Genomic DNA, 26493 nt, shown 5'->3' with positions numbered 1-26493 from the left:
AGAGACCAGACAAGCAAGAGCTGAATTATTCATACACGCAGCAGCATTAACTCCACTACAGCACAGACTGGATGACCGTCAGGCCCAAACTTTAGTCAGATACTAACATATTCTATACCAGTTCTAAACCAGTCAAGACTAACAGTCTTGTGTTGAGCATTTTAGGCAAGATTGCAAAATATTATGGTACAACTTTTAATGAATAGCATGTCTATAAGAAACTTACAGCACATTATAATGCATTCATAAGGCATCGTATGCATTCATGGCTATCAATATTTATAAAAATGTATTACACGTTAAAGTCATGTTTATTATGCTTTATGAATTGTTCATAACTCGTTATATTGTGCCTGTAGGAGCGAAATTAGGCTTATGTGTAATTTTGTCTTTGTAAATATTTTAAGTACCATTTTGGGATCACTAGGGGGCGAGCTGCACTAGGTGACTGGTCAGGTGACAGGTCAGGTGCTTATAGTCAGACACTCACAGAATGGGCAGTTCGGGTGGCGGGAACATACGGTTCTTACAGCAATTACAGTAACAAACAAAGCCTTGACCGGATTACAATACTGCAATGCAAGTTTTGTTATCTTCATCATTGATGACCATATTTTAATCATCTCCAGTAAAAGAGTTTGTTTCTATCAAGAAAAGGAAAATCACCCAACTGTAAGTTTTAGTTTGGACATTTGTAATAATAAGGATGCGCGTAAAGGAACATTTTATCCACCTGAGCAAGCGACTAAGAAACTGGCTCTCGGATAGTCACTACAGTGCCAAGGAAGGTCTCAGCCTATAGAGTACATTATGACAAACAGACACCACACACAGTATTGATATACTTGCCATTATGGGTTGACTGTATTTACGTATCGATTGTTATTAATAGACATGCACACCGATCAGGCATAACATTCTGACCACCTCCTTGTTTCTACACTCACTGTCCATTTTACACAGCAGTGCTGCTGGAGTTTTTAAACATCTCAGTGTCACTGCTGGACTGAGAATAGTCCACCAACCAAAAATCTCCACCCAACAGTGTCCTGTGGGCAGCGTCCTGTGACCACTGATGAAGGACTAGAGGATGACCAACATAAACTGTGCAGCAGCAGATGAGCTATCGTCTCTGACTTTACATCTACAAGGTGGACTGACAAGGTAGGAGTGTCTAATAGAGTGGACAGTGAGTGGACACAGTGTTTAAAAACTCCAGCAGCACTGCTGTGTCTGATCCACTCAGACCAGCGCAACACACACTAACACACCACCACCACGTCAGCGTTACTGCAGTGCTGAGAATGATCCACCACCCAAATAGTACCTGCTCTGTGAGGGTCCATGGGGGTCCTGACCACTGAAGAACAGGGTAAAAGGGGGCTAACAAAGTATCAGAGAAACAGATGGACTACAGTCTGTAACTGTAGAACTACAAAGTGCACCTATATAGTAAGTGGAGCTGATCAAATGGACAATGAGCGTAGAAACAAGGAGGTGGTCAGAATGTTATGCCTGATCGGTGTATTATAATCCCATTATAAGGAGCTTATAAGATGTATTTAACAGCTCTAAGTAAAAATGAGGCATATTTTATACTAGAGACTCCTCCACTATTACGAGTGAGGCTTCAAGGTGACTCATTTCCAGAGGGATTAACTGACACACTGCAAAATACAAAGTAAAGCATGTCTTACAAGCTACAAATGTCAGAGTTTAAGTTAGCGGCTTAAACCATCGATAGTATTTAACCCAACGTGGGAACACTGCGCATCCAATAGAGTGCTAGCAGATATTGGCATTACTGTAGTGATGATAACCGGAAAAACAAAGTCTACTTACAAAATTAAGGTTTCTACTGAAACAAAAATAAAATTATTGAAATTATTTTAAAAGGTTTACTGAACCAAAATAAAATAATAAAAACTGAAATAAAATAGTGGAAATGCCAAGGTGTAAATAAACAAGTCTCACTTAGGAGTTGCCAAATACATCTTACAAGCTCTTATAATGGGGTTATAACATCATATCTATCAATAACAATCTACATGACAATCGTAATGACAAATTCCATTTGTTATTAAGGTAGGCAGGTTTGTTTGACACTCTGGGACTGATTTCTTTGGCAATAATATAACGTGTTATGATAATTAATTATGTTATGTTAATTATTCATAAAGCATAACAAACATGGGTATAATGTGTGTTCATTTGCATTATAACACGTGATTAATGTGTTTCTAAATGCTCATAGACGTGGTATAGACATGGGAAAACTGGTCACCTAAGATTGCATATTCTTGGCCATGTTGAGCGACAAAACCTCCCAGACTCTCTCACCATAGTCCCAATTTAGCATTTATGTATTTAGTGACTTACAGTACACTGAAGGTTTATCAGTATCAGTATATTTAATCAGTACAGACTGAATCCAAGACCTGGGCATTGCTAGTGTCAAACTGTGTTAAGCTAAAGGAAGATCTCAGTGACCTCCCCAACTCAATTAGCTCCACCCATACCACTGCCTATTCATTCCATTCATTCAGTTCTTTAACTGCTTCTTCGTGACGTCCAAAACAGTTCTCGTAGGTTCTCATGGACTTCACCCCATCCTCTTAATTCCTTCAATTAGACTGGACTCAGCTTCTCTGAGAGAGACAGTTGTGGAGGCACAGCTCTCACACTGAGCCTGAGATCAGGCCCACATTACACACAAGACTCTTAACCAAGAAGCATGAAGCTATAACTGCTGACGCCAGAGCGCGTTTCACGTGAGGGATTCCTGAAGTTAAACATTTATTCTGCCTTGAAAAGCAGTGACTTCCTACCAAAAGTCAGACAATGATAAACCCTCTCAGGATAGCTGCAGACTGGCAGAGGTTTGTCTCAGTGATTAACATAAATCTCTTAATGCATGTTAGGAAAGTACAAACAAATTCAGATCACTTGTTTACGAGTGAAGTACCTTAAGTGAGGAATGAATGAATCACTTAGTAAGTTTAGACTGAACAGCAGAAATGATTAGAATGAAATACGAAAGGGCGTAACTCGAGCAGCTGAGGACAAAGGGTCATCACCTCAGTTGCGAAGCAAACAAAATGTGAAAAAAACTAATGTGGTCTTTGGTCGTTTTACAAAAACGATGAAATCTGATGTTTAGTCTCCATGACGACTTCAGTACGGACTGAATTTCGGGCAGTAGCTAGTACAGAATAACAGTTCCTAACTTCATAATCTCATCATGAACTCCAGATAAGAAAACAGCATCACACAAACATCCTAACTAGACTAAACCTCCTAAATCCTGTCCTAACTTTAGGATGAACCCCAACAGGGTCCTCACTTCAGTTTAAGGTCCGTTTCTATGGTTTTTAGGCAGCTGTGTCAGCAGCATAGTTCACTACCAGCATAATGAGCTCCATTTATTCTACTGTAAAACGCTGCTTTCACTGTGAGATGATTTTCTTTTCTAACTCTGCGTTTTAAAGATCTCAGACGCTGCAGACTCGATCTCCACCGCCCCTCTGATCACCTTCGTGTGTTAATGTTGATGATGAAATATTACAGTGATGGTGGTGGATAATGAGGAGACGGAGCTGAACGTGTGTCTGTTTATTAGGAGGAGTAACGTTAGCGCGCTCGGCTAAAGCGTTTGGGAAATGGAGACTGAAACTGGGGAGCGGTGATGCTCTGATAAACAGCAGGGGGCGCTCTCACAGCATTCACAACCTACAGTTTATCACATATGGTTGGTTGCTAGAAAACAGACATTATAGTTGACTGTTGATTTTGATTGAGTAGGTTAAGATTTACTAGATCAGTTCCACACATTGACTTGGTGGAATTTTGGCCATTCCTCCTTACAGAACTACTTCAACTCAGTGATGGTGGTGGGCTTTCTTGTATCAACTCCACACTTCAACTCCTGCCACATTTCTCGTAAATTAAAGTATGGACTTCAAAAACTAATCCACTTCTGCTTCAACCATTCTTTGGTAGAAAGACTGATGTGTTATGGGTTGTTGTTTTGCTGCAAGAACCACCTTCAGTTCACAGATGGATGCCCTGACATTCTCCTATAGAGTTTCCTGATACAATCCAGAATTCATTGTGCCATCCAGTGATGGCAAGTTGTCTTGGTCCAATGGAAGCAACCCAGCCCCAAATCATGATACTACCACCACCATGTTTCACAGGTGGAAAGACGTTCTTATGCTGGAATGCAATGTTCAGTTTTCAATGAACATAACTTTTGTTATTTAAGCAATTAAGTTCCATTTTGTCCCTATCAGCCCATTTCCATGCTTTGTCATAAAACCTGAAAGAAATAGAAATAATAATAATAATAATAATAATAATAATAATAATAATAATAATAGGTACACTGTCAGAAAAAAAGGGTACTGTTGTGCTACAATGGAGTCCAAGGTACAAATAATGAAAATGTACCTCTAAAATTATACATTTTTTCCAGGTGGTCTTGTGGCTCATCCAGGTGGAAACTTTAAACAGACAGCACTGTTCTTGGAGAGCTTTAGCTTCCTTCCTGCCATCATTCCATACACACTATACTTGTTCAGTGTTTGTCTGATGGTGGACTGAAGAACATTGACATTAGCCAGTGCGAAAGAGGCCTGCAGATGTTCAGATGTCACCCTGGTGTTCTTTGTGATCTACCAGAATATTACATGCCTTTCTTTTGAAGTCATTTTTGGACGACCACTCACAACAAGGGTAATGATTAGGGCTGGTATTGTTATTTTTCAATATTGATACCAGTGCCAAAACACTGATTTCGATACTGATTCCTGGACAATAGTTTTTTCTATACCCTCTTTTAAATTTCAGGACAAAGGTGGGTGTGGCTTAACCAGAAATGAGTGTGAGGTCCTGGAAGAGTACAGACTCCAGCCAATCACCAATGTAGATTTTGGGAAAAAAAGTATCTATTTGCTCACCGATACTAAGGCTGACTACACAGGCACTGAACTTTAGGTATGGAATTAAAATTTGCCAATACTCTAGTATAACCAATATTCAGTAGTACTGAAGTCATTCGGTTGGTATCATAAAGGTACTGACTTTGAAATTATTGTGTATCGTCTTTCAGCCTGACGAACAACAACTACAAATCTCAGAAGTCTCAGGTTGATGTTTTATAATTAAATCCACACTCACAATTGTCATCCTGTTAATTGTCCATAACTGCACCCCAAACTGAACTGTAACTTCTAGATGTTCACAAGAAAGATATTCAACGTTGGATCACTTCAATAAATTACTATTTATTTGTGCTTTTGGTTTTATTAGGTTCTCTACATCTAAAGCAGGGGTTGCAAACCAAATGTTAGGAAGAGCCATTTTGTCCTTTTCAACAAAAATCAAACCATTTTGGTAGCCACAACATTTTATGTCCATTTTACCATCTTGGCTGTAAATATGTCTCAGTATGTGCTGATGTACTAGTATAGGCTAAAAATATAACCAAAACAGAGCTTTAAGCTTTAGCTCAGCTATAGCCGCTTTTCTTGCAGAAACCTCTGGTATAAAATATAATAATATCTTGTAAAATGTCAACTTTAAACTTTTTACGAGGCTGAAGTCAGCTTGTCATTCGCCAGCTTCTTGTTCAAATTTCCCCATTCCACCTTAAATGGCGCCAGAATGTAACTTAAATGCACCATTTAAGGTGGAACGGGAAAATTCAAACAAGAAGCCGGCGAATGACAGTCTGTGCACTAATCTTCAGGATTAAAGGTTGCTGATTAGCAGTTGCATTTTAAACCATTTATTGTTAAGTGCGTTAGAACAATCTAATGCGTGTCTTGGAACAATCAGCAAAGCTTTATTTTACTGCCAAGAACGATTATTATTGCCTAAAATTCTGCTGTGGAGCTGCAACAGGGCACTCCGGAGCAGCATGTTGCCGAGCCCTGATCTAATGCAATGTTAAAGATCTGATCACAGTTTAGGTTTGTTTAGGTTATGCAGAAAAGGCATTTATAGCGCACTATAAACATTCTCCGACTGGGAATAGAAAAAGCTTCACAGTTGTTCAACCTCAGCAGCTTGACCTTTGTAGTAATACAATTATGATGGCATTACGAAGTTCTGGCATAGTCATGGGACAGTCATGGGGGAAATGAAGGGGAAATTATGTTAGAAAAGTAGAGGTCAGCACTGCGCATGCAAAACTCTGAACACACATTAGAAGCCCGGGCTGCTGGTTTGTGTCCAAAACTGCCTAAAAATGCCTTTGCGACAGCTTCATCACTGATTTAGCAATACCCAGCGTTATGTAACGGCCAATGCACAAATTGATAACAGGTGTGCCGAGGAATCAGCAGAAATCAGAGCTTGTGCCTCCCAACACAAGTTCTTCCAACACAATACATAGATTTTAAGGAGTACTTTCTGGTCTAATTCACTGGAAACTCCAGGTTTGTTTCTAGTCTGTGAAAGAACATTCTTTGATTCATTTTCCATGAAAAGTCCCTGGAAAAGCTTTTTCAAATACAACAAACCAGATGTTTTGTTTGATTCCAGACCAAGCAAAGAACCTGCATATGTGGGACATACCAGAGACCTATTTGTGATTCTGAAAGGGAACAAGCTCGGGCACAAGCTTGTTGATAAACGCGACACCACTTACCCACATGCACACTGCAGTCAAGCTTCGTCCAGCCCAGTCCATCACATTGAAGAGCAAGAAACAGGACACAGGGATGAAATACGTTTCTGTGAGAATAACAGTAAGCAAGTCAGCCTGTGACACAGAATATGAACACTGTATCGTGTAAGTACTGTGTGTTCTGGGGCTGGAACCAAACAGCACTTAACAGGTTTCAAATACTTGCTGGGTATCCAAATACTCAAGTACCTAATTTGATTTTAAATATATTTGTTCAAGTTACTTCCAAAAACACTGGGACAGTATGTGAGATGTTGACTGATTTTCTTTCTGTTTTGATATTACTCTGTAATGTTTAAATGCAGGACTGTATAGGATTTATAAAGGGTAGTCAAAATAAGCTATAGCTTCAGACTACACCTTTTTCGGTCAGCACTTGTTTTTGTATTGATTATTATGCCCATTAATTGTATACCTATAATTTTTCCTTTTATTTCTGTGTTACCTATTATTATTTTTTTTTCTCTTTTATTCTTATGGGTGTAAACACCTTGATAAACCGAAATAAACTTATTAATTACAAAGATGCAAATGAGAACCGAAAGCTGTGATTTGTACATCCAGTTTGGCCTGTATTTTAACAAAAACAGCACAAAGACAAGATATTCAATGTTTTTTCTTATCAACATCATAGTTTTGTTGTAAACATTCACTCATTCTGAAGTTGATGCCTGAAACAAAGTCAAAAAAGTTCGACTAGGGATAATTTATGACTAAGAACACTGAAACTGTGTAAACAGGTGATGCAATCATGCTTGGATATAAAAGGAGCATCCTAGTGTTTTATGAGCGACAGTGCATAACACCACCAAAAGATTCAGGAAATCTGGGGAAAACTGTGTTTAAAGCACAAGGCTAAAACTGAATGCCCATGACTTTTGACCTCTCAGATGGCACAGCATTAAAAACCAGCATGTTTCTGTGATGGAGATCACCACATGGGCCTGAGAATTCTTTGACAAACCGTTGTAAATAAGCATCATCCGTCGCCACATCCACAAATGCAGGTTAAGACAGTACTATACGCAGTAGAAGTAATTTACCAACCACATCTAGAAACTTTCGACTTCTCTGGACTCGAGCTCATCTGAAATAAACTGATGCTTAATGGAAACGTGTACAGTGGTCTGACAAGCCAAACTTTCAGACTGTTTATGGAAATAATGGACATTGTGTTGTCCGGGCCAAAGAAAAAAATATATCATCCAGACTGTTACCAGTGTAAAGTTCAAAATCCAACATCTGTCACGGTGTGGGGGCTATTAGTGCGTAACCTGTACATCTGTAAAGGCACCATTAACACTGAACACATTTTGAGCAGCACATGCTGCCTTCTAGACGCCGTCTTTTTCAGGGACATCCATGTTTATTGCAACAAGACAATAGCAAGAAACATTCTGCATGTGTTACAACAGCATGGCTGCGTAAAGAATGGCAAAAAATTACACTTTCAAAATAGGATTTGCGTTTTCTGTCCCCAAGTGATTTCTAAGAGCTGTAAAAAGGAAAGGTGTTGTAACACAGTGGTAAACTTGCTCATCCCAACTTTTTTAGAACATGTTGCAGGCATTAAATTTGAAGTGTGTATTTACAAAAAAACAATTTCATAAGGTAAAACATCAAATATTGTGTTTTTGTACTGTTTTCAATTTAATACAGGTCAAATGGAATTGACTGTTTACTGCTTTCTGTTTTTAGTAGCATTTCACATACTGTCATAACTTTGTTGAAATTTGGTTAGCTTGATTTTTTTTTTGTTAATAAAAATTATTACAGTTTTCAATTCGTAACAAGTTTTACACATTTCTTTTTACACTGGATGTCCTTAATATACACTGAGAGATTGCTCAGATGTGCTGTAAAATTTTTTTTTTCTAACCCAGTTATCAGCAATGATACAGAAGTTCAAGATGGAAAACTTTTAAAATCTTTGTTTAGGTGATGTGTTTTCACAGTCAGTTCAGCTGAATGAAGCCAAGTTCATATTTCACTGCTAACTTAGTACTCCAAGTTAATTTCCATGGTGAGTGAAATAACTTTGATAAAACAACTCTCATTCAGGATTCATGACTCAGTGAGTTTTATACAAAATGTGTATATATTTACAACCATCCATAACTTGTAATAAACTATAGCAATTAGCTAGCCTGCACTGAGGCAGCTACACGAGTGACTGAGGAAGCTTAGCTTCTTCATCTGAACGTCCTACAACAGCTAAAATTAGTCAAATTCACATCTTAATTTCAACACTGTTTGCCATTTCAATATCTTTCACTAAATAATCATCTTAAATATCGTTGCTGCAGTTATTTCATTCCTTATTTACACTCATTATTTATAGTTATTGTTATTCTGCTAGTATTATGTTGTTTGATATCATGTTCATATTAAAAAGTGGCAGTTATCTGAATAGTAAATAATTAAATGACTACCAACATAAACAAATACTCAAGGCTTATGAGAACTCTTACCCCAAGCTCCTCCATCAGCCACAGTGGATTTGACCTCCACAGTCACAGCAGGGAAGGTGCCGATAGTGATGGTGAAGACGAAGCACACGGAAAGAGCCATCACCCAGATCTACAGCGGAGAGAGGACAGAACTCTGAATTACAGCAACACATATTAAAGTATATAGGCCACGATGACAGATGCGAGACCCTGCTGGAAGGCGGGGCACGAACATCGAGCGGTGACGGACCCCAGCAAGGACAGCGGGGAGAGAGCCGCGAGTGGGTGGGGGGGGTCAGAGTACAAAGCCCGAGCTTTCGCCGAGGGACGCGGTGACAGCGGGAGGAGGACGTCAGCCGTGAAAGAGGGGACGGGGACGACGAAGACGGCCACGAGAGGGAGCGAGAGCTCATTGCTCCGCCTCCTCATCACCGCCCACCGCTAGCAGCTCGTCCGCCCAGATCGAACGTGAGGCTAATTAACGTGGCCTCACTGCGGGACCCGGGACTCGCAGTGCCGTTCCCCTTTCACTCACGGTGTTCCTCTCCCTGCCATCCTCGTCGGGCTTCGTCCCCGCTCAAAGCTTGGGCCCCGCCATCGGGGCCCCGTGGACGGGCGCATCCACGCCAAGCTTATCAGCGAAATGGTACTGCAACTACTGAATACATGCAATTTTTCATATCAGAATATTCTGTAAGGACCAGAAAAGCCTAAGAACGTGTTTCTCTTTAATGATTAAAAACCAGGAAAGCAGATATTTTAGTAGAATTGTTACTTATCTGTATAATATACTGTATAATTTATCGTTTGTATTCACACTTTGTCACAAAACTTAACACTAAAAGGCACGCTGTCAGGAAAAAAGGGTACTCTACTGGGACACGTGACTCCAAGGTACAAGCAATGTAAATGTATGGCAAAGTTACAGAACTGTCCTTAAGGCCCAACTGTGTACCTTAGATGAGTTTTAAAGACACTACATTCTCTTTCCCAGAGTAAAAGGACATATTTTACCTTTTCATAACTGTTTTAAGCAGTACAAATAAAAGTTTATTACCTTTTTCTCAGAAAGAAGTGAAAAAAAACACTGATAAACATTATTTTCATAATATGTGGCATAAAATGCTAATCTGGAGGACTGTGTCCAATATGCCAGCATTGTAACAAGACAAGGCAAGTTTATTTATATAGCACCTTTCACACACTGCTGTCATTCAAAGTGCTTTACAAATGAGAAAATTCAGAGTCAGAGTTGGTTAGGAAAGTAAGCAAAAATAAAAAAAAAACGGAATTAAAAACAACATTAAAAACAATTAAAACATGATTAAAACAATACATTTAAAAGAGAAAATCATTAAATTAAAAATCAAATTAGAAATTAGGATAGTTGAATAATCAAAATAAAATAATCAAAATAAAAAGTAAAAGTAAGATTAGGAATGAAAAAAGGGGCTAGAAACGCAAGTCACTACCACTGTTTGAACTTGTTTATAACCATTATTATGAAAAATGAAAGTGAGAGTCACCTCTTTGGTCAAAGAACAGGGAAGTGACCAGGTTTTAGTCTGTATATGATGAAGGTTTTTAAGTTTCTCAACAGCTGCTTTCTATTAGAGCGCATGCCGTGATATCAGTCTTACCACCAGTTACAGTCTAAAAAGGTTTCTTACAGCTGTGGAGAGCTAACTATTGCGCAGTAAGAGCACGCTAGCTAATCCAAAGCAGCAGGAAATGTATTAAGCCTACCAGACATTGTCGCCTCAAATTAGAACACTAAAACAGATAATGGAGTTTCCAAGCCCTTCTTTAACCCATCGCCAGAGTGTCTGGTAGGTTTTGTTGCTTTTTTGAGTTTTATATAAACAAGGCTCCACTTACTATATAGGTGCACTTTGTAGTTCTACAGTTACAGACTGTAGTCCATCTGTTTCTCTGCATACTTTGTTAGCCCCCTTTTACCCTGTTCTTCAGTGGTCAGGACCCCCATGGACCCTCACAGAGCAGCTACTATTGGGGTGGTGGATCATTCTCAGCACTGCAGTAACACTGACGTGGTGGTAGTGTGTTAGTGTGTGTTGCGCTGGTACGAGTGGATCAGACACAGCAGTGCTGCTGAAGTTTTTAAACACCTCAGTGTCGCTGCTGGACTGAGAATAGTCCACCAAACAAAAATATCCAGCCAACAGCGTCCTGTGGGCAGCGTCCTGTGACCACTGATGAAGGACTAGAGGATGACCAACACAAACTGTGCAGCAGCAGATGAGCTATCGTCTCTGACTTTACATCTACAAGGTGGACTGACAAGGTAGGAGTGTCTACTAGAGTGGACAGTGAGTGGACAGTGTTTAAAAACTCCAGCAGCACTGCTGTGTCTGATCCACTCAGACCTGCGCAACACACACTAACACACCACCACCACGTCAGTGTTACTGCAGTGCTGAGAATGATCCACCACCCAAATAGTACCTGCTCTGTGAGGGTCCATGGGGGTCCTGACCACTGAAGAACAGGGTAAAAGGGGGCTAACAAAGTATCAGAGAAACAGATGGACTACAGTCTGTAACTGTAGAACTACAAAGTGCACCTATATAGTAAGTGGAGCTGATAAAATGGACAATGAGCGTAGAAACAAGGAGGTGGTCAGAATGTTATGCCTGATCAGTGTGTATGTCCTGACTGCGGGTGGCTCCTTTTTGTAGACAAGAGGTTTTGTCCCAACGGCGATGATTTGCCTAATTTAAACAACAATCAACATTGGTAACTTGCAGCTTTTACACTTTTTTGTCACGGGCCTACAAGGGCTAACCAACACATCTGTGGTCTATAACCTAAGGCTACACTCAACAGAAGCAACATGATGTTTTAATTATAATTATATTGGTTGTCGTCCACCTCAGCACTGTGTCATGTATGTACATGTCCTTGCTGTGATGGTGCTGCAAACTACATTTAGTTAAGTTACCCTTAATTAATCCCACAACAGGGAAATTCACCTCTGCATTTAAGCCATCTGTGCAGTGAAACACCACATACACACAAGTGAACACACACACACACTAGGGGACAGTGAGCACACTTGCCCAGGGCAGTGGGCAGCCCTATCCACGGTGCCCGGGAAGCAGCTGGGGGTTAGGTGCCATGCTCAAGGGGACTTCAGTCATATGCTGTCAGCTCAGTGGATCAAACTTTCCGGTCCCAAGGCTGGTTCCCCAACCTCCAGCCCACGACTGCCCCAAAATGTTGGTCTGGTTAGTATGGTTTAATCTCCGTTTTATCCCTTTATCAACGGCTCCGGCGCCATCATTCAGAGTCTGAATCAACTCCAGAAAAGCCGGAGTTGTGCCTCTTTAAGGAGGAGGGCTATAGGAACAAGTAGGGCTGAACAGTTTGGGGAAAATCTCTAACTAATATTGCGACTGCGATTTAAATTGCAATTATTTTCTATAAATTGAGGTTCCAGCCTTTTTTAGCCAAGAAGACCAGAATATCCACCTTTTCTGGCTTGATGCTAACCGTCTGAAAGTAGTACGTCAGACTGCCAGTAATTTGTGGCTGTGATCTAACAACACATGGAGGTTTGGTTGCCTCTGATTGGTCTAACTCATCTACAGGCAGTTCACAAGCTCTGTGTTACTAGGTTAAATTTCCCCACTTAAAACTTAAGATAGTGTCTTTGATAATGTAGGCAATAATTAAAAAATAATGTGATTTGAAAACTGCACCATCAAATTGCGATTTCAATATAAAACGATCAATCTTTCAGCCCTAGGAACAAGCTGCACTCTTGCATCCTCATGTGTTCACTTTAAAAACGGTCCTCAAGTTGAATGAAAACCCAGTTTATTCAAATTTCAATTGTTTATCGCAAATTAAATTAGCTTTTTAAAACGAAAGCATTGGTCAAACTCTGTCAGTTAAATGTTTACCATTAACATCCCCACCCCAAACGGCTCACTGTTGTCTCAGTGTGCAGAGACAGCAACTGCTTGTTACTGATAACTAGCCAGCATTTAGCTGGATAAACAAAAACTTGCCTCATTGATAAAAAAAAAAAATCACGCACAGAAATACTTATGTTGATTATCTATAATTATTGTACCGTTTTTAAATGTTTTAAATTACAGACATTGTCAAATTGTATTTAATATTCAGCGCAGCCTTAATGTGAGCACTACTGGACTCGTCAACATAACAGGACACATGAAGATTAGTACCTTTTTAAAGATGGCAAACACAGACACAGAATGTGTGCTGTCCTCATCAGTGAGACTGACTACAGGCCTCTTCTCTCCAGGGCTTCCTGTGGGGAAAACATCAAAACCAGTCAGCAATAATATAATCTTTTTATTTCTTTCCATTTCAACACAATTTAGAATTGCATTCTTTTGCATGGAAAACTGAGGGCATGTTCCAAACCAACAGAGAGATTTAACACAGAGCTCAAACACGCTCTGGCTCCATCTTAAAAAAAAACAAAAAAAAAACAATAAAATGCAGTGCCAGCAGGACTAAACACAAGTGTAGCGTCATGCCTCCAGATGGTTTGAGGTTTAGAGCAGATGTTAATTACATACATTCCTTGGTTGGGGTAGAGCTGGAGCGAGAGGGTGTTTGCTAACTCCTTCCTGTTTGTTGGAATTAAACTGTGACACATTTGGATAAATGGCATATCTGTGAGTAAACAGATGTTCTACCTTTCCTCAACAGGTCCATCTTGTTTTCCTCATCGCTGCCATGTCTGGGGCTACTGGTGTCTGAGTAATACTGGAAAAATTCCTGCAGGACAGAAAACAAAACTGAACAGAAACCTTAAAAAACACCTAGTAACTGTGGAACAAACTTTACATATTTACAAGGATTCTTATGCTCCAAATTAAACCCAAATCATCATTTATAGGGTATTTTCTACTGGGAGGTGTTTGTCCCAAACACTTAACCCCTAAATTTACACTTGTGAAAATAATACTTACATTTCTTGCAATGCTATTTTTTCACAAGACCTTTTTGATTTCCTTTTAAAGTTGAAACATTTATCATGAGTTTATTTTTAAATAAAAAAAAGCTTTCAAATTTTTTTTTTAGTTTTAGTCTGTGGGCTGGGCCTTATTTTAACCACGCCCCCATTAAGGAAAAATTAAAGAGGAATTCCACTGATTTTCAAAATTCCTGGTTAATTAATTTGTTAAGACGTAAATAAAATCATTCAGAGTGGTTTGGTGTGAAACGCTCTGTTCTAGAGAAACTTACCGAGTCAGAACTGTTCACAGTGGTGGTGATAGGAACCAGACGTCCACCTCTAAAAGCTCCCTCACAGAAAGTAACTACATGAAATAGTTATGAATTCCCTGCCTGATGACTGAGACACTGTTTTATGATAGTTTTAAAAAAGGTTGTAGATTAAAATGTAGTTTTTGAAATATACTCATGGCATAATTGTACATCAACATAGATTTATCACTATTTTACAATTATCATTCCATATAAACTCAGAAGAGTCGTGTAGGTTCACTGGTGGTTCTGGATAGTAAATAAAATGTCTATATTTGTGTTGTAGTCATGGCGACCCCTGGTTCCTATCACCACCACTGTAAAGACATCTGAACCACTTTCACACCAAACCACTCTGAATCACTCTGTTTACGTCTCACACACTGAAATATACAGAAATTTAACAAAAGAGTGGAACTGCCCTTCACGGTAGTTGTGAAGCTTGCTAATCTTCATCTTTGCGACATTCACGTCATTAAACAAACCAACAAAATATAAAAGAATCCTCACAAGCTGGCAGGTTCCAAACTGACTCACAACAACTGGGCTTGGGTCGTACCATTTTGGGCAAGATGAAGTAGGACATGATGGCAAGGAGAATGACAACGCAGGCAGTGATGAAGTAGCCAAAAGCACTGTCCTGCAGCGCGGAGCCGGCTGGGAGGGAATGAATGAATGAATAAATGAATAAATCGATAAATAAACAAACAAACAAACAAACAAACAAACAAAAAAGAAAAGCTCAAAAGGTCATGCCATGGAACACACCAGCACAGTAAATCAACAACTGAATAAAATAAACCTTCCACAAGGGCAGGGGTGAAAGGGAAAGGATGAGTACTTTGTTAAAACATTACTCAGTTAAAAGTGGAATTATGGAGACAAAAATATACTTGAGTGAAAGTAAAAAAAAGCACCTACGTTTATAAAACTCATGTATGTTAAAAAAGTCAATTGTTTAAAACAAAGTCAGGACACGCAGGGCTTTTTTCTTCTTTAATGTTGGGTACTAGCTGATCACTCGTGTACTACAGTCTAGCGAGTCCATCTGTCTGCCTGTCTAAACCCTTTTTAACAAAAAAATCTTATAGTGATATGAATAAAAAACAAAAATTACATGCAAAAGAAAAACAAAGAAAAAAAATCTCCTAGCGTTTGAGATTTGGGTAACACTTTATTTGGATGGTCCACTGTAGAGGCTTAGTAGTTACTCAGTCAGTCTTTAACTAACTTTCAACTAAATATCACTGAAATGCAACTGAACTTGAAGTTGAGTGTGAAAGATTATATTAAGGCCCAGTCCCATTTCTTATTTTTACCCCTACCTCTTGTTTTCGAGTGTCACCCTAACCCCTTGGAGCTGAGTTACAGGGTAGTGGTTGAAATCTTCCCTCTGAAATGGGACCCTCAGATAAAAAGAGCATCACTTCATTAACAGCTACCAGCGCTGCTCTGTAGGCGACCCTGCCAGTCTGCAGTGACAGCAGAGGAGGGTAAAGTTCAGCTCCTCACTGCTGGGCTTTAGTTACATTTAGGGCATCATATGATCTTCAAAGAGGGGCAATTATTTATTATTACCCACCTCTAATTCTTCAGTGATATGAAGCTGAAGTCAGATATTCACCAGCTTCTTGTTTGAAATTTTCCTGTTCCACCTTAAATGGTGCAGGAGTTACATTCTGGCGCTTCAGGCGTCAGAACTGCTGGACTATTTAAGGTGGAATGGGAAAGTTAGCTAGTTAGCTACCGAGGCATTAGCATGCTATCAGCGATTTTTTATGCTTGTTATGAAGAAAACGACCATAATACATTGAAACAACATTAAACTAAGATAATACGATGGTTATTGTAATTTTTTAAACAGAGAAAATTCTCACATTTGTGGGTTTCTTTGGTCTCTTGTTCTCCATCTTGCCGGTTTTTCTTTTTTCTCATAACTCTCTGTTTGGAGTCTCTGAAAAACCTCCGCTTGGAGGGTCATGTAGCCCCAACACTTCACCCTACCCCTCTATCTCAACAAGAATCAGTACTGGGTACTTTGGAGCACTTTAAACGAGAACGTAAAAAAATAAACATTTTTGGTTTATGGCTTGGAAATGTAACTGAGTTAAGGCTGTTGCACACCGAACACCACAGGAGTGACCACCACAAATTATGAAATATTCTGACATATTAGTTTTGTATGAAAAATATTCATAGGGGAAGCAATGTGGTTTGTTTCGGAATTTCCCAGTGAATTTGGCAGCATGAACAAACAAACGAGTTCAATATATCCTTCATTCCTCACAAAACAGGAACATTGTGACACTGTGGGCTTCTTTCCATTTTGAAAAGTGAAAGTAGTACAGAGTGCTTCGCTGCCTTATTCAGGAGCTGGAGCGTTAAGAGCTCTTTCACACACAGTTTGGATGTCTGTATCCCAGTCTGGGCTGCTTTTGGAGATGACAGGATAACCTGTGGCAAAGCAGAGCACATCATTTTGATGTTCTAGTTGCTGAGACACAGTGGATCCACCATCTTGGTTTGACCATGTCAATGGCAGAGATGACAGTGACCGGTCAGTGAATCCACCTCATCTGTTCATCAAATCAGAGACGGGGACTCCAGTAAGTAAACTGGACTGTAGTTGTTAAAGGAAAGAGGGAAAGCATGTAGTTTGGATAGCAAATATGCCAATTCGAGTCCAGAGACTGAAGCTCAAATTATCAGCTACACTTGCTGAAGTTCCAGTTAGTTACAGATCACATTTCTTAAAAATGTACGAACCACAGCCCAATCAACCGCTTTGAGTCGCTCTGCCGTTTAACACTAAATACTGCATTTACTGCAATGTATCACTTCAGTTCTGTCCATCATAAAACGTTCTTTATCTGAGACGGCGTCAAACCTGACAGGTGATCAGTAGGTTTACTTTTGGTAAAAATGCAGTTGTAAACTGCAGCTAATAAGGAGACAAAACCGAAATTCTCTGTTAGACTCAAGACTCAGTTTGGACCCACACCCCAGAAACTCGAGGCTCGGACTCGTACCCCACAGATATGATACTCGACGCGGACTCGAACCCCCCCAGAGGCTCGACTCTGACTCGACCCCCCCCAGAGGCTCGACTTTGATTCCAACCCCAGAGGCTCGTCTCTGATTCAAACCCCAGAGACGTGATTCTGATTCAAACCCCAGAGACTCAACTTGGACTCGCACATCAGAGACTCGACTCTGCATTTGACCCAAAAAGTCTTTGTGCTAGAGGCTCGACTCGGACTTGAACCCTCTAGAGGCTTGACTCGGACTCGACCCTCCCTTAGAGACACGACTCTAAATCAAATCCCCAGAGGCGCGACTCTGAATCAAACCCCAGAGACGCGACTCTGAATCAAACCCCAGAGACTCAACTTGGAGGCGAACCCCCAGAGACTTGACTCGTATTTGACCCAAAGAGGCTCGACTCGGACTCACATCCCAGAAACTCGAGACTCAGAGTCAGACCACAGAGACTCGACTCTGATTCGAACCCAACAGACTTGAAACTTGATTCAGACTCGCACCTCAGAGAGTTGAAGCTTGACTCAGACTCGAGACCTGATTCTCGCCCGAGACTCATAAACATCTTGCAAAAATCACATTTGGTGTGCAAGATATCATCAGTTGTTCACACAATTGACTTAATTTATTGATGTCTGAATAAATCACACAAATTCTCCTGGTGTTTGGTGTCACTCATGGTGCCTTAAGAGTAATAAGTCATTCCAATAAAGTAACAAAGTACCATCACTTAAGCACTTTCCACCCCTGCATAGCAGATGAATTGTGTAGGGTTTATGTAATGAAAAAGACTGAATACATACTGGCAAGAGCACAGATCATGGAGAACGCTGCAAACGTTCCAGCGAGCCCTTGGCCGCTCATTATAGGAGTGGTATAGGAGGCCGGGAGCATGCCTGCCAGACCAAACAGACTCCCCTGCAGAATCGCACCGAACGCTGAAGACAAGAACAGATACATATGGAGAAATAGTGGTGAAAAGAGAGGACAAACGCTAATCAAAATGACAGGCAGAAAACTCGACAAACACGTACAACCCTCACAGGAATTTCCAAGTTAGCTCCCACCAAATGTTCCCTTTTATGTTGTCTCTCCCACAGCTGGACTCTCCAAACCAGTATGCAATAATAACATCAAAGAAGGCAAGTCTATGATGTTGACCCCATCCTCCTCTAACTCAAAGAACGAGGCAGAACCAACACAGTGTGACCTGACCCAGAGGAGAGACTCAACAGCGAGAAGACCCAAGCAGTCAGATGCTGAGGCCCAGCATCAGTGAGCAAAGAAACAGCTTATCTAAGTGAACAAAGCGCAGAAGTTTTGTTTTTTTCCAATATGATAAAGTGAGCAAATTAATACAAATTGTGCATTAAAATTTGCAGCAAAATTACATATTTCAGTTTGTTCACTTTGTAGGAAGTGTAAACTTATTTTCACTTAAATCAACAAAACATGCAATTTGAAGACTGTATAGTTGGTATAGTGTGGTGGGTAATACATCTGTCTTCTACACTATAGAAGGGTTCAATCCCCCACCTAGGCAAGCGCCCTACACTATACCAATAGAGTCCTTGGGCAAGACTCCCAACACTAACTTCACCTACCTGTGTAAAATAATCAGACTAAGTTGCTTTGGATAAAGGCCTCTGCCAAATGCCATAAATGTAAATGTATGTCAACGTTTTTGTTTCACCATTTCCAAATCTCTGTCTTTGATGAAGCCCAGTATTATTTGTAGTTGTCATCCAAAACCTGGTTTGGCTAATCAATACTCCATTAAATGAAATTAGGTGTTGCTGATTAAATTTAACAAACCCATACTGTTTTTACACATTTCACACTAATACTGAATTCATCAAAACTATGAAATAGCACACACTGAACTACAGACATAAAAAGTGTTGTATAAATCCTAATTATCTTCTATTTAAGATTATTTTACAAAAAAGTAGCCCCCTTATGCCTCAATGCACCTTTTCCGAACTTGATTGCTGATTAAATTGAACAAACCCATATGATGACTGGAGGCATCCAGGAGGAATCAAACCTGTGTTGTCCTGACCAGCTCCATAGACATCAACTACTTTTTCAAAAACTGTTTTGAAGACTTTGTGTGTTAATGACAAAAAAAATGTTTATTAATGTTTAATGTTTATTTGCATTTATTCTGTTATACACTGATCAGGCATAACATTCTGACCACCTCCTTGTTTCTACACTCATTGTCCAGTTTATCAGCTCCACTTACTATATAGGTGCACTTTGTAGTTCTACAGTTACAGACTGTAGTCCATCTGTTTCTCTGATACTTTGTTAGCCCCCTTTTACCCTGTTCTTCAGTGGTCAGGACCCCCATGGACCCTCACAGAGCAGGTACTATTTGGGTGGTGGATCATTCTCAGCACTGCAGTAACACTGACGTGGTGGTGGTGTGTTAGTGTGTGTTGCGCAGGTCTGAGTGGATCAGACACAGCATTGCTGCTGGAATTTTTAAACACTATGTCCACTCGCTGTCCACTCTATTAGACACTCCTACCTTGTCAGTCCACCTTGTAGATGTAAAGTCAGAGACGATAGCTCATCTGCTGCTGCACAGTATGAGCTAATCATCCTCCAGTCCTTCATCAGTGGTCACAGGACGCTGCCCACAGGACACTGTTGGCTGGATATTTTTGGTTGGTGGACTATTCTCAGTCCAGCAGTGACACTGAGGTGTTTAAAAACTCCAGCAGCACTGCTGTGTCTGATCCACTCAGACCAGCGCAACACACACTAACACACCACCACCACGTCAGTGTTACTGCAGTGCTGAGAATGATCCACCACCCAAATAGTACATGCTCTGTGAGGGTCCATGGGGGTCCTGACCACTGAAGAACAGGGTAAAAGGGGGCTAACAAAGTATCAGAGAAACAGATGGACTACAGTCTGTAACTGTAGAACTACAAAGTGCACCTATGTAGTAAGTGGAGCTGATTAAATGGACAATGAGCGTAGAAACAAGGAGGTGGTCAGAATGTTATGCCTGGTTGGTGTATAGTGTAACAACACCTGCTGCTCAGATAAATTGTTCTAAGCTATTTTCTTAGATTCCTAGGACTTTTACACAGTACTGTACGTGTGTATGTATGCGGAGGCACTCACAGTTGATGCAGACGATTTTGATCATGGTGAAAGTGAAAAAGGGTAGAGGTGCCATGTCCACCTTCACCAGTATAGCAGTGATCAGGAACACCACCAGGATGACCGAGAGACTGCCGGATATCCTCAGCTTCTGAGGGATCCTAAGATTAGAGGGAGGAAGAGGGGAGGGATAGAGGGAGAAGAAGAGAGGGCACAACATCAACATTCCTGAGATGCTGTGTTTGGGGAGTAAGAGGGTGTATGTAGGTTCCCTCCCAAAGTCTGTCTTTAGTTAAAACAAATATGCACTCTGAGTGCATTAACTATATGAAGGATTTAAAACTGTTACTACATCCTCCACTTACGCAAACTCTGAGCTCTCCGGCATCACGGCATTCTACCTGACCCTGCAAAGGGGCCGAGAGGACAGACAGGGCGGAGACGTGATCATGCTACACTCTTAAAAAAGATGGGTCTTCAAGGGTTCTTCAGTAAAGATAGTGATTCTATATAGAACCATGAACGCTCAAAGAACCATTTGCATGCTTAAACGGCTCTTTGCATGGTGAAATTGTTCTTAAGATTGATGAAGAATGTGCTGTACATGGTTCTACATAGAAGCTTTTCAAAAAGGGTTCTATATAACACCAAAAAGGGTTCTGCTATTGTTACAATGTCATGCTTTTAACAAGAGAAGAACCCTTTTTGGTGCTACATAAAACTATTTTCAAAAAAGGTTCAATATACAGCACATTCTCCATCAATCTGAGGAACCCTTTCACAATGCAAAGAACCCTTTAATCATGCAAAGGGTTCTTTGAGTGTTCATGGTTCTATATAAAACCATTTTCTTTACTAAGGAACCCTTGAAGAACCAACTTCATATATATTCTATATAGCACCACAAAGAGTTAGTCTATAGTTGCGATGTCAAGCTTGTAACAATAGAAAAACCCTTTTTGATCCTATATAGAACCATATACAACTCATTCTCCATCAATTTTAAAACCGTCACCATGCAAATGGTTCTTTGAGTGTCCATGGTTCTACACAGTACCACCGTCTTTACTTAAGGACCCTTGAAGAACCATCTTTTTAAGAGTTTAGTCTTTAGGTTCTTGCACAACAAACATGATGCAAATAACACGAAAATGCAGAATATTCTGACAATTTTTCTGCATTAAAACTATACAGAATTTTTTTTACGAATGTCCCCAAGTTGTTTGTGCGCAGAACATCTATCAAAACGGCCTTTGCTTCTCATGAAATGGGCAAACAGTGACATGCAGGGTCCTTTCCACTTTGGAAATGCAAAAGGAGAACAGGGAGTTTCTTCACTTCAGGAGCTGAAACTATATGAACTCTTTACTCACAGTTCAGATCTCTGTAACACAGTTTGAGCTGATTTTGGAGATGTAGCCCCAAACAGAGACGAAGCACAAAACAAGCTGAATGTTCTTCAAGTGCAAATAAGATCTCCTTTGCTCCTTACAGAACATGCAAACAGTGACACTGTGCTACTGTCCGTTTTAGAAAAGTGAACAGCGTGGAGAGCATCGCTTCATTCAGAAGCTGAAACTTAAGTGCTTCCACATAACGCAGATGTTCGTAGCCCAGTTTAAGCCACATTTAAGCTGCTTTTGGAGATTCTGAGACCAGGGGTGCCCATTCTTTTGTGGCTTGAGATCTACCTTTTCCAGTGGACAGGTCAGCGTTATCTGAAAAATCACACCAAGCTTACTGTCAGCCAGGTTTGTGCAGTCTGGAGATTATTTTCAGCTGGGAATTCGCAGTTTCTGTGTATAGCCTGAAAACGCTTCCCGACATTCCCCTTCTTTGGAAGTGAAATGGCTACTTGGCAAATGAAGCAGATGCATCTGGAGTTTGACACTGTAAAAAACGGTCCTTCTCCCGCTCTGCATGGAAGAGGAGAATTTCAGTCTCACTCTCCTCACACTCATTTTCTAAAAGAGTCAGTGGCGCTGCACGAACTGCTACTGATGAATGAAAACGTTCTAGATCGCTAGAGAGGCACATTCACAGCAGGGCTTTAGGCGGGGTATCTATGGTAACAAGCAGCAAGTTAAAGAGACAGTGGCCACATTTCACATCAATCACGTTGACCAGTCCAACACCAGAAGCAGTTAGAAAGTGTTGAAATTTGATAGGCTGTTTGAATGAGGCGCGATCTACCAATGCGCACTGTGAGATCGACTGGTCTATCGTGATCGACGTATTGGGCACCCCTGCTTTAGACGCTCAAGAACAAGTTCTAGTCGCTGCATCAAAGTCATCATTATGGTCGTCATGTAAACAATAAATATTGTTGCATTCTATGTTTATAAATAAGTCACTCTGTAGTTCTAGTTCTCATTGCCCATTTTATCAGCTCCACTTACTACATAGGTGCACTCTGTAGTTCTAGTTGGCTGGATATTTTTGGTTGGTGGACTATTCTCAGTCCAGCAGTGAAACTCCAGCAGCACTGCTGTGTCTGATCCACTCAGACCAGCACAACACACACTAACACACCACCACCACGTCAGTGTTACTGCAGTGCTGAGAATGATCCACCACCCAAATAGTACCTGCTCTGTGAGGGTCCATGGGGGTCCTGACCACTGAAGAACAGGGTAAAAGGGGGCTAACAAAGTATCAGAGAAACAGATGGACTACAGTCTGTAACTGTAGAACTACAAAGTGCACCTATATAGTAAGTGGAGCTGATAAAATGGACAAAGAGCGCAGAAACAAGGAGGTGGTCATAAGGATATGCCTGATTGGTGTTTGTCGTCACTTATACCGTCATATGTCAGGACAAAACCTTACGTCTCCTTTTTTGTTTTATTTATTTATTTATATTATTTGCACATAATTTGAAAATGCCAGCTGGCCTTTACATTGTGTGAAAATGCTACAATGAATGGATCATTAGAAATGACCCCAAATTAATTGGAGTAAAATGGTACATTAACTTACATTAACAGCTAAAAATGTTTCTTTTAGTTCTTCTATAAAGTTGCCATTTTGGAGATTTGACCATTTTTTAAAAAAAGGTTAAATATACGCTGAGGTTTCCCAACCTTTTCTAACTCATGGCCCAAACAACAGACGACAAAAGCCATGTGGCTTAAACAGACCAGTTTAAGCCACATTTAAGCTGCTTTTGGAGATTCTGAGACCAGGGGTGACCATTCTTTTGTGGCTTGAGATCTACCTTTTCCAGTGGACAGGTCAGCGTTATCTGAAAAATCACACCAAGCTTACTGTCAGCCAGGTTTGTGCAGTCTGGAGATTATTTTCAGCTGGGAATTCGCAGTTTCTGTGTATAGCTTGAAAACGCTTCCCGACATTCCCCCTCTTTGGAAGTGAAATGGCTACTTGGCAAATGAAGCAGATGCATCTGGAGTTTGACACTGTAAAAAACAGTCCTTCTCCCGCTCTGCATGGAAGAGGAGAGTTTTCAGTCTCACTCTCCTCACACTCATTTTCTATAAGAGTCAGTGGCGCTGCACGAACTGCTACTGATGAATGAAAACGTTCTAGATCGCTAGAGAGGCACATTCACAGCAGGGCTTTAGGCGGGGTATCTATGGTAACAAGCAGCAAGTTAATGAGACAGTGGCCACATTTCACATCAATCACGTTGACCAGTCCAACACCAGAAGCAGTTAGAAAGTGTTGAAATTTGATAGGCTGTTTGAATGAGGCGCGATCTACCAATGCGCACTGTGAGATCGACTGGTCTATCGCGACCGACGTATTGGGCACCCCCGCTTTAGACGCTCAAGAACAAGTTCTAGTCGCTGCATCAAAGTCATCATCATGGTTGTCACGTAAACAATGAACACTGTCGCATTCTATGTTTATAAATAAGTCATGCTTGGTGTGTAAAGGTGTCAGATTTAATGTCAGATTTACAGAGTGCACTAGTTTAAAGGGGAATTCCACCCATTTTTCAAAAAGTCTGCATTATTATATAGTAGAGATGTACACAAAGTCAGTCGGAGGGTCTGACGTGAAATAGTTCATTGTAAAGCACTGGTGTTCGTTTTATTCAGAAAGGGCCGATGTGGCTGCAGGTCTTCACTGTTTTTGTGGTCAATCTTTCATTCCAGTGTATTTGTGAAGGCGACGCAAACAGCAACGCTGTAGCAGACTGGGGCTTTTGTGTGGAGTGGGAAAGGTAGTTTGTCTCACCTCTGATGGATGAAGGAGTTGAGGCAGGTGAAGATGAGCAGGGGCACCATGGCACACAGGGTCATCACATTGTTGAACTTGGACTCCAGGACGTTGCGTGTGTCGCCTTCTGGCTCCGTGCTGTTGGCTGTCTGGTTGAATGCGGCTCCATTTGTGGGCGGGTCCTTCAGTCGGCTGGTGAAGTACTGCGGAAGAATGATAATGAGTCAGTCAGGTTTCTCACTTAATGAGAAAAGGCAATTACACCGATCAGGTATAACATTATGACCAGCTCCTTGTTTCTACGCTCATTGTCCATTTTATCAGCTCCACTTACTATATAGGTGCACTTTGTAGTTCTAGTTGGCTGGATATTTTTGGTTGGTGGACTATTCTCAGTCCAGCAGTGAAACTCCAGCAGCACTGCTGTGTCTGATCCACTCAGACCAGCACAACACACACTAACACACCACCACCACGCCAGTGTTACTGCAGTGCTGAGAATGATCCACCACCCAAATAGTACCTGCTCTGTCAGGGTCCATGGGGGTCCTGACCACTGAAGAACAGGGTAAAAGGGGGCTAACAAAGTATCAGAGAAACAGATGGACTACAGTCTGTAACTGTAGAACTACAAAGTGCACCTATATAGTAAGTGGAGCTGATAAAATGGACAATGAGCGTAGAAACAAGAAGGTGGTCATAAGGATATGCCTGATTGGTGTATGTTGTCACTTATACCGTCATATGTCAGGACAAAGCCTTACGTCTCCTTTTTTGTTTTATTTATTTATTTATTTATTTATATATTGTTTTATAATTTATTGGAGTAAAATGGTACATTAACTTACATTAAAAGCTAAAAATGTTTTTTTTTTTTAGTTCTTCTATAAAGTTGCCATTTTGGAGATTTGACCATTTTTTAAAAAAAGGTTAAATATACGCTGAGGTTTCCCAACCTTTTCTAACTCACGGCCCAAACAACAGACCACAAAAGCTTCCACGGCCCACGAGATTTAATCGTCCAAATCACTTAACGTGGAAACAAATGTAATACAAAAATCAATGCAGCCTGTCCGTTTTGCATTTTATACTATAACACAATACACTTACATAAAATAGTATTTTCTACCTCGCTTAATGAGTCAGCTGATGATGTTTGGTAGCTACAAAGTGCTGGATGACATGCTAAAGAAAAGAAAGTTGCGAATGGAGGTCTGGCTCAGTTCAGTAGGTTTAGATGCATGTTTGTTTAGCCTCCAGCAGACGGCATTATTTATTTGTCTTCAAAGCTTTATTTCAGCACAGAGCGGTAGCTACTTGTTTTCTGTTCTCAGCCTTTACAGAGCACAGTTTAGTCATGCAATATTGCCCGATGACAGTAAGTTAACTTATTCATGAGTATTACTGATTGAATTAATTTACTGTTGAGTTATTTTCACTTAGAAAATCAATAAAACATGTCATTTGACTGGAGGGGTGTAATTACAACTTAAATCGCCGTCACAATAGTAGTTCAAAATCACAATTAGTTCTGTTCCCCAAATTGTTCAGCCCTGGGCCAAGTTGGAAAGGAAGCAAAACATATACATTTTCATATCAGACAATAGAGAATCTAACACAAGTGATTACCATGGTGGCAGTCATGAAGAAGTTCCATGGCAGGAGAGTTCCCAGGCCCAAGATGAAGAAAATGATCCACACAGCATTGTACCTGCCAGAATAGACACACCATGACACACC

General features: G+C 40.5%; 1 protein-coding gene across 2 annotated transcripts in view; it reads right to left on the bottom strand.

Moving 5' to 3' along the window:
* Nucleotides 1-26493, bottom strand: part of slc29a1a (solute carrier family 29 member 1a) — a 54729-nt gene that overhangs the window by 3061 nt on the left and 25175 nt on the right. For both annotated transcript variants that reach the window (XM_036573636.1, XM_036573637.1), the window contains exons 3-11: nt 26383-26464; nt 24772-24956; nt 20593-20732; nt 18252-18386; nt 14969-15066; nt 13836-13917; nt 13356-13441; nt 9163-9271; nt 6653-6738 (exon numbers count right to left, since the gene is read on the bottom strand). In XM_036573636.1, the coding sequence (XP_036429529.1) occupies nt 6653-6738; nt 9163-9271; nt 13356-13441; nt 13836-13917; nt 14969-15066; nt 18252-18386; nt 20593-20732; nt 24772-24956; nt 26383-26464 (1003 nt within the window). The remainder of the gene's footprint in view (nt 1-6652; nt 6739-9162; nt 9272-13355; nt 13442-13835; nt 13918-14968; nt 15067-18251; nt 18387-20592; nt 20733-24771; nt 24957-26382; nt 26465-26493) is intronic.

Source organism: Colossoma macropomum, unplaced genomic scaffold, assembly GCF_904425465.1.
Source record: "Colossoma macropomum unplaced genomic scaffold, Colossoma_macropomum, whole genome shotgun sequence".
NCBI lineage: Eukaryota > Metazoa > Chordata > Actinopteri > Characiformes > Serrasalmidae > Colossoma > Colossoma macropomum.
The sequence above is the reverse complement of the archived record's forward strand: the minus strand, read 5'-3'. Positions and strand labels throughout refer to the sequence as shown.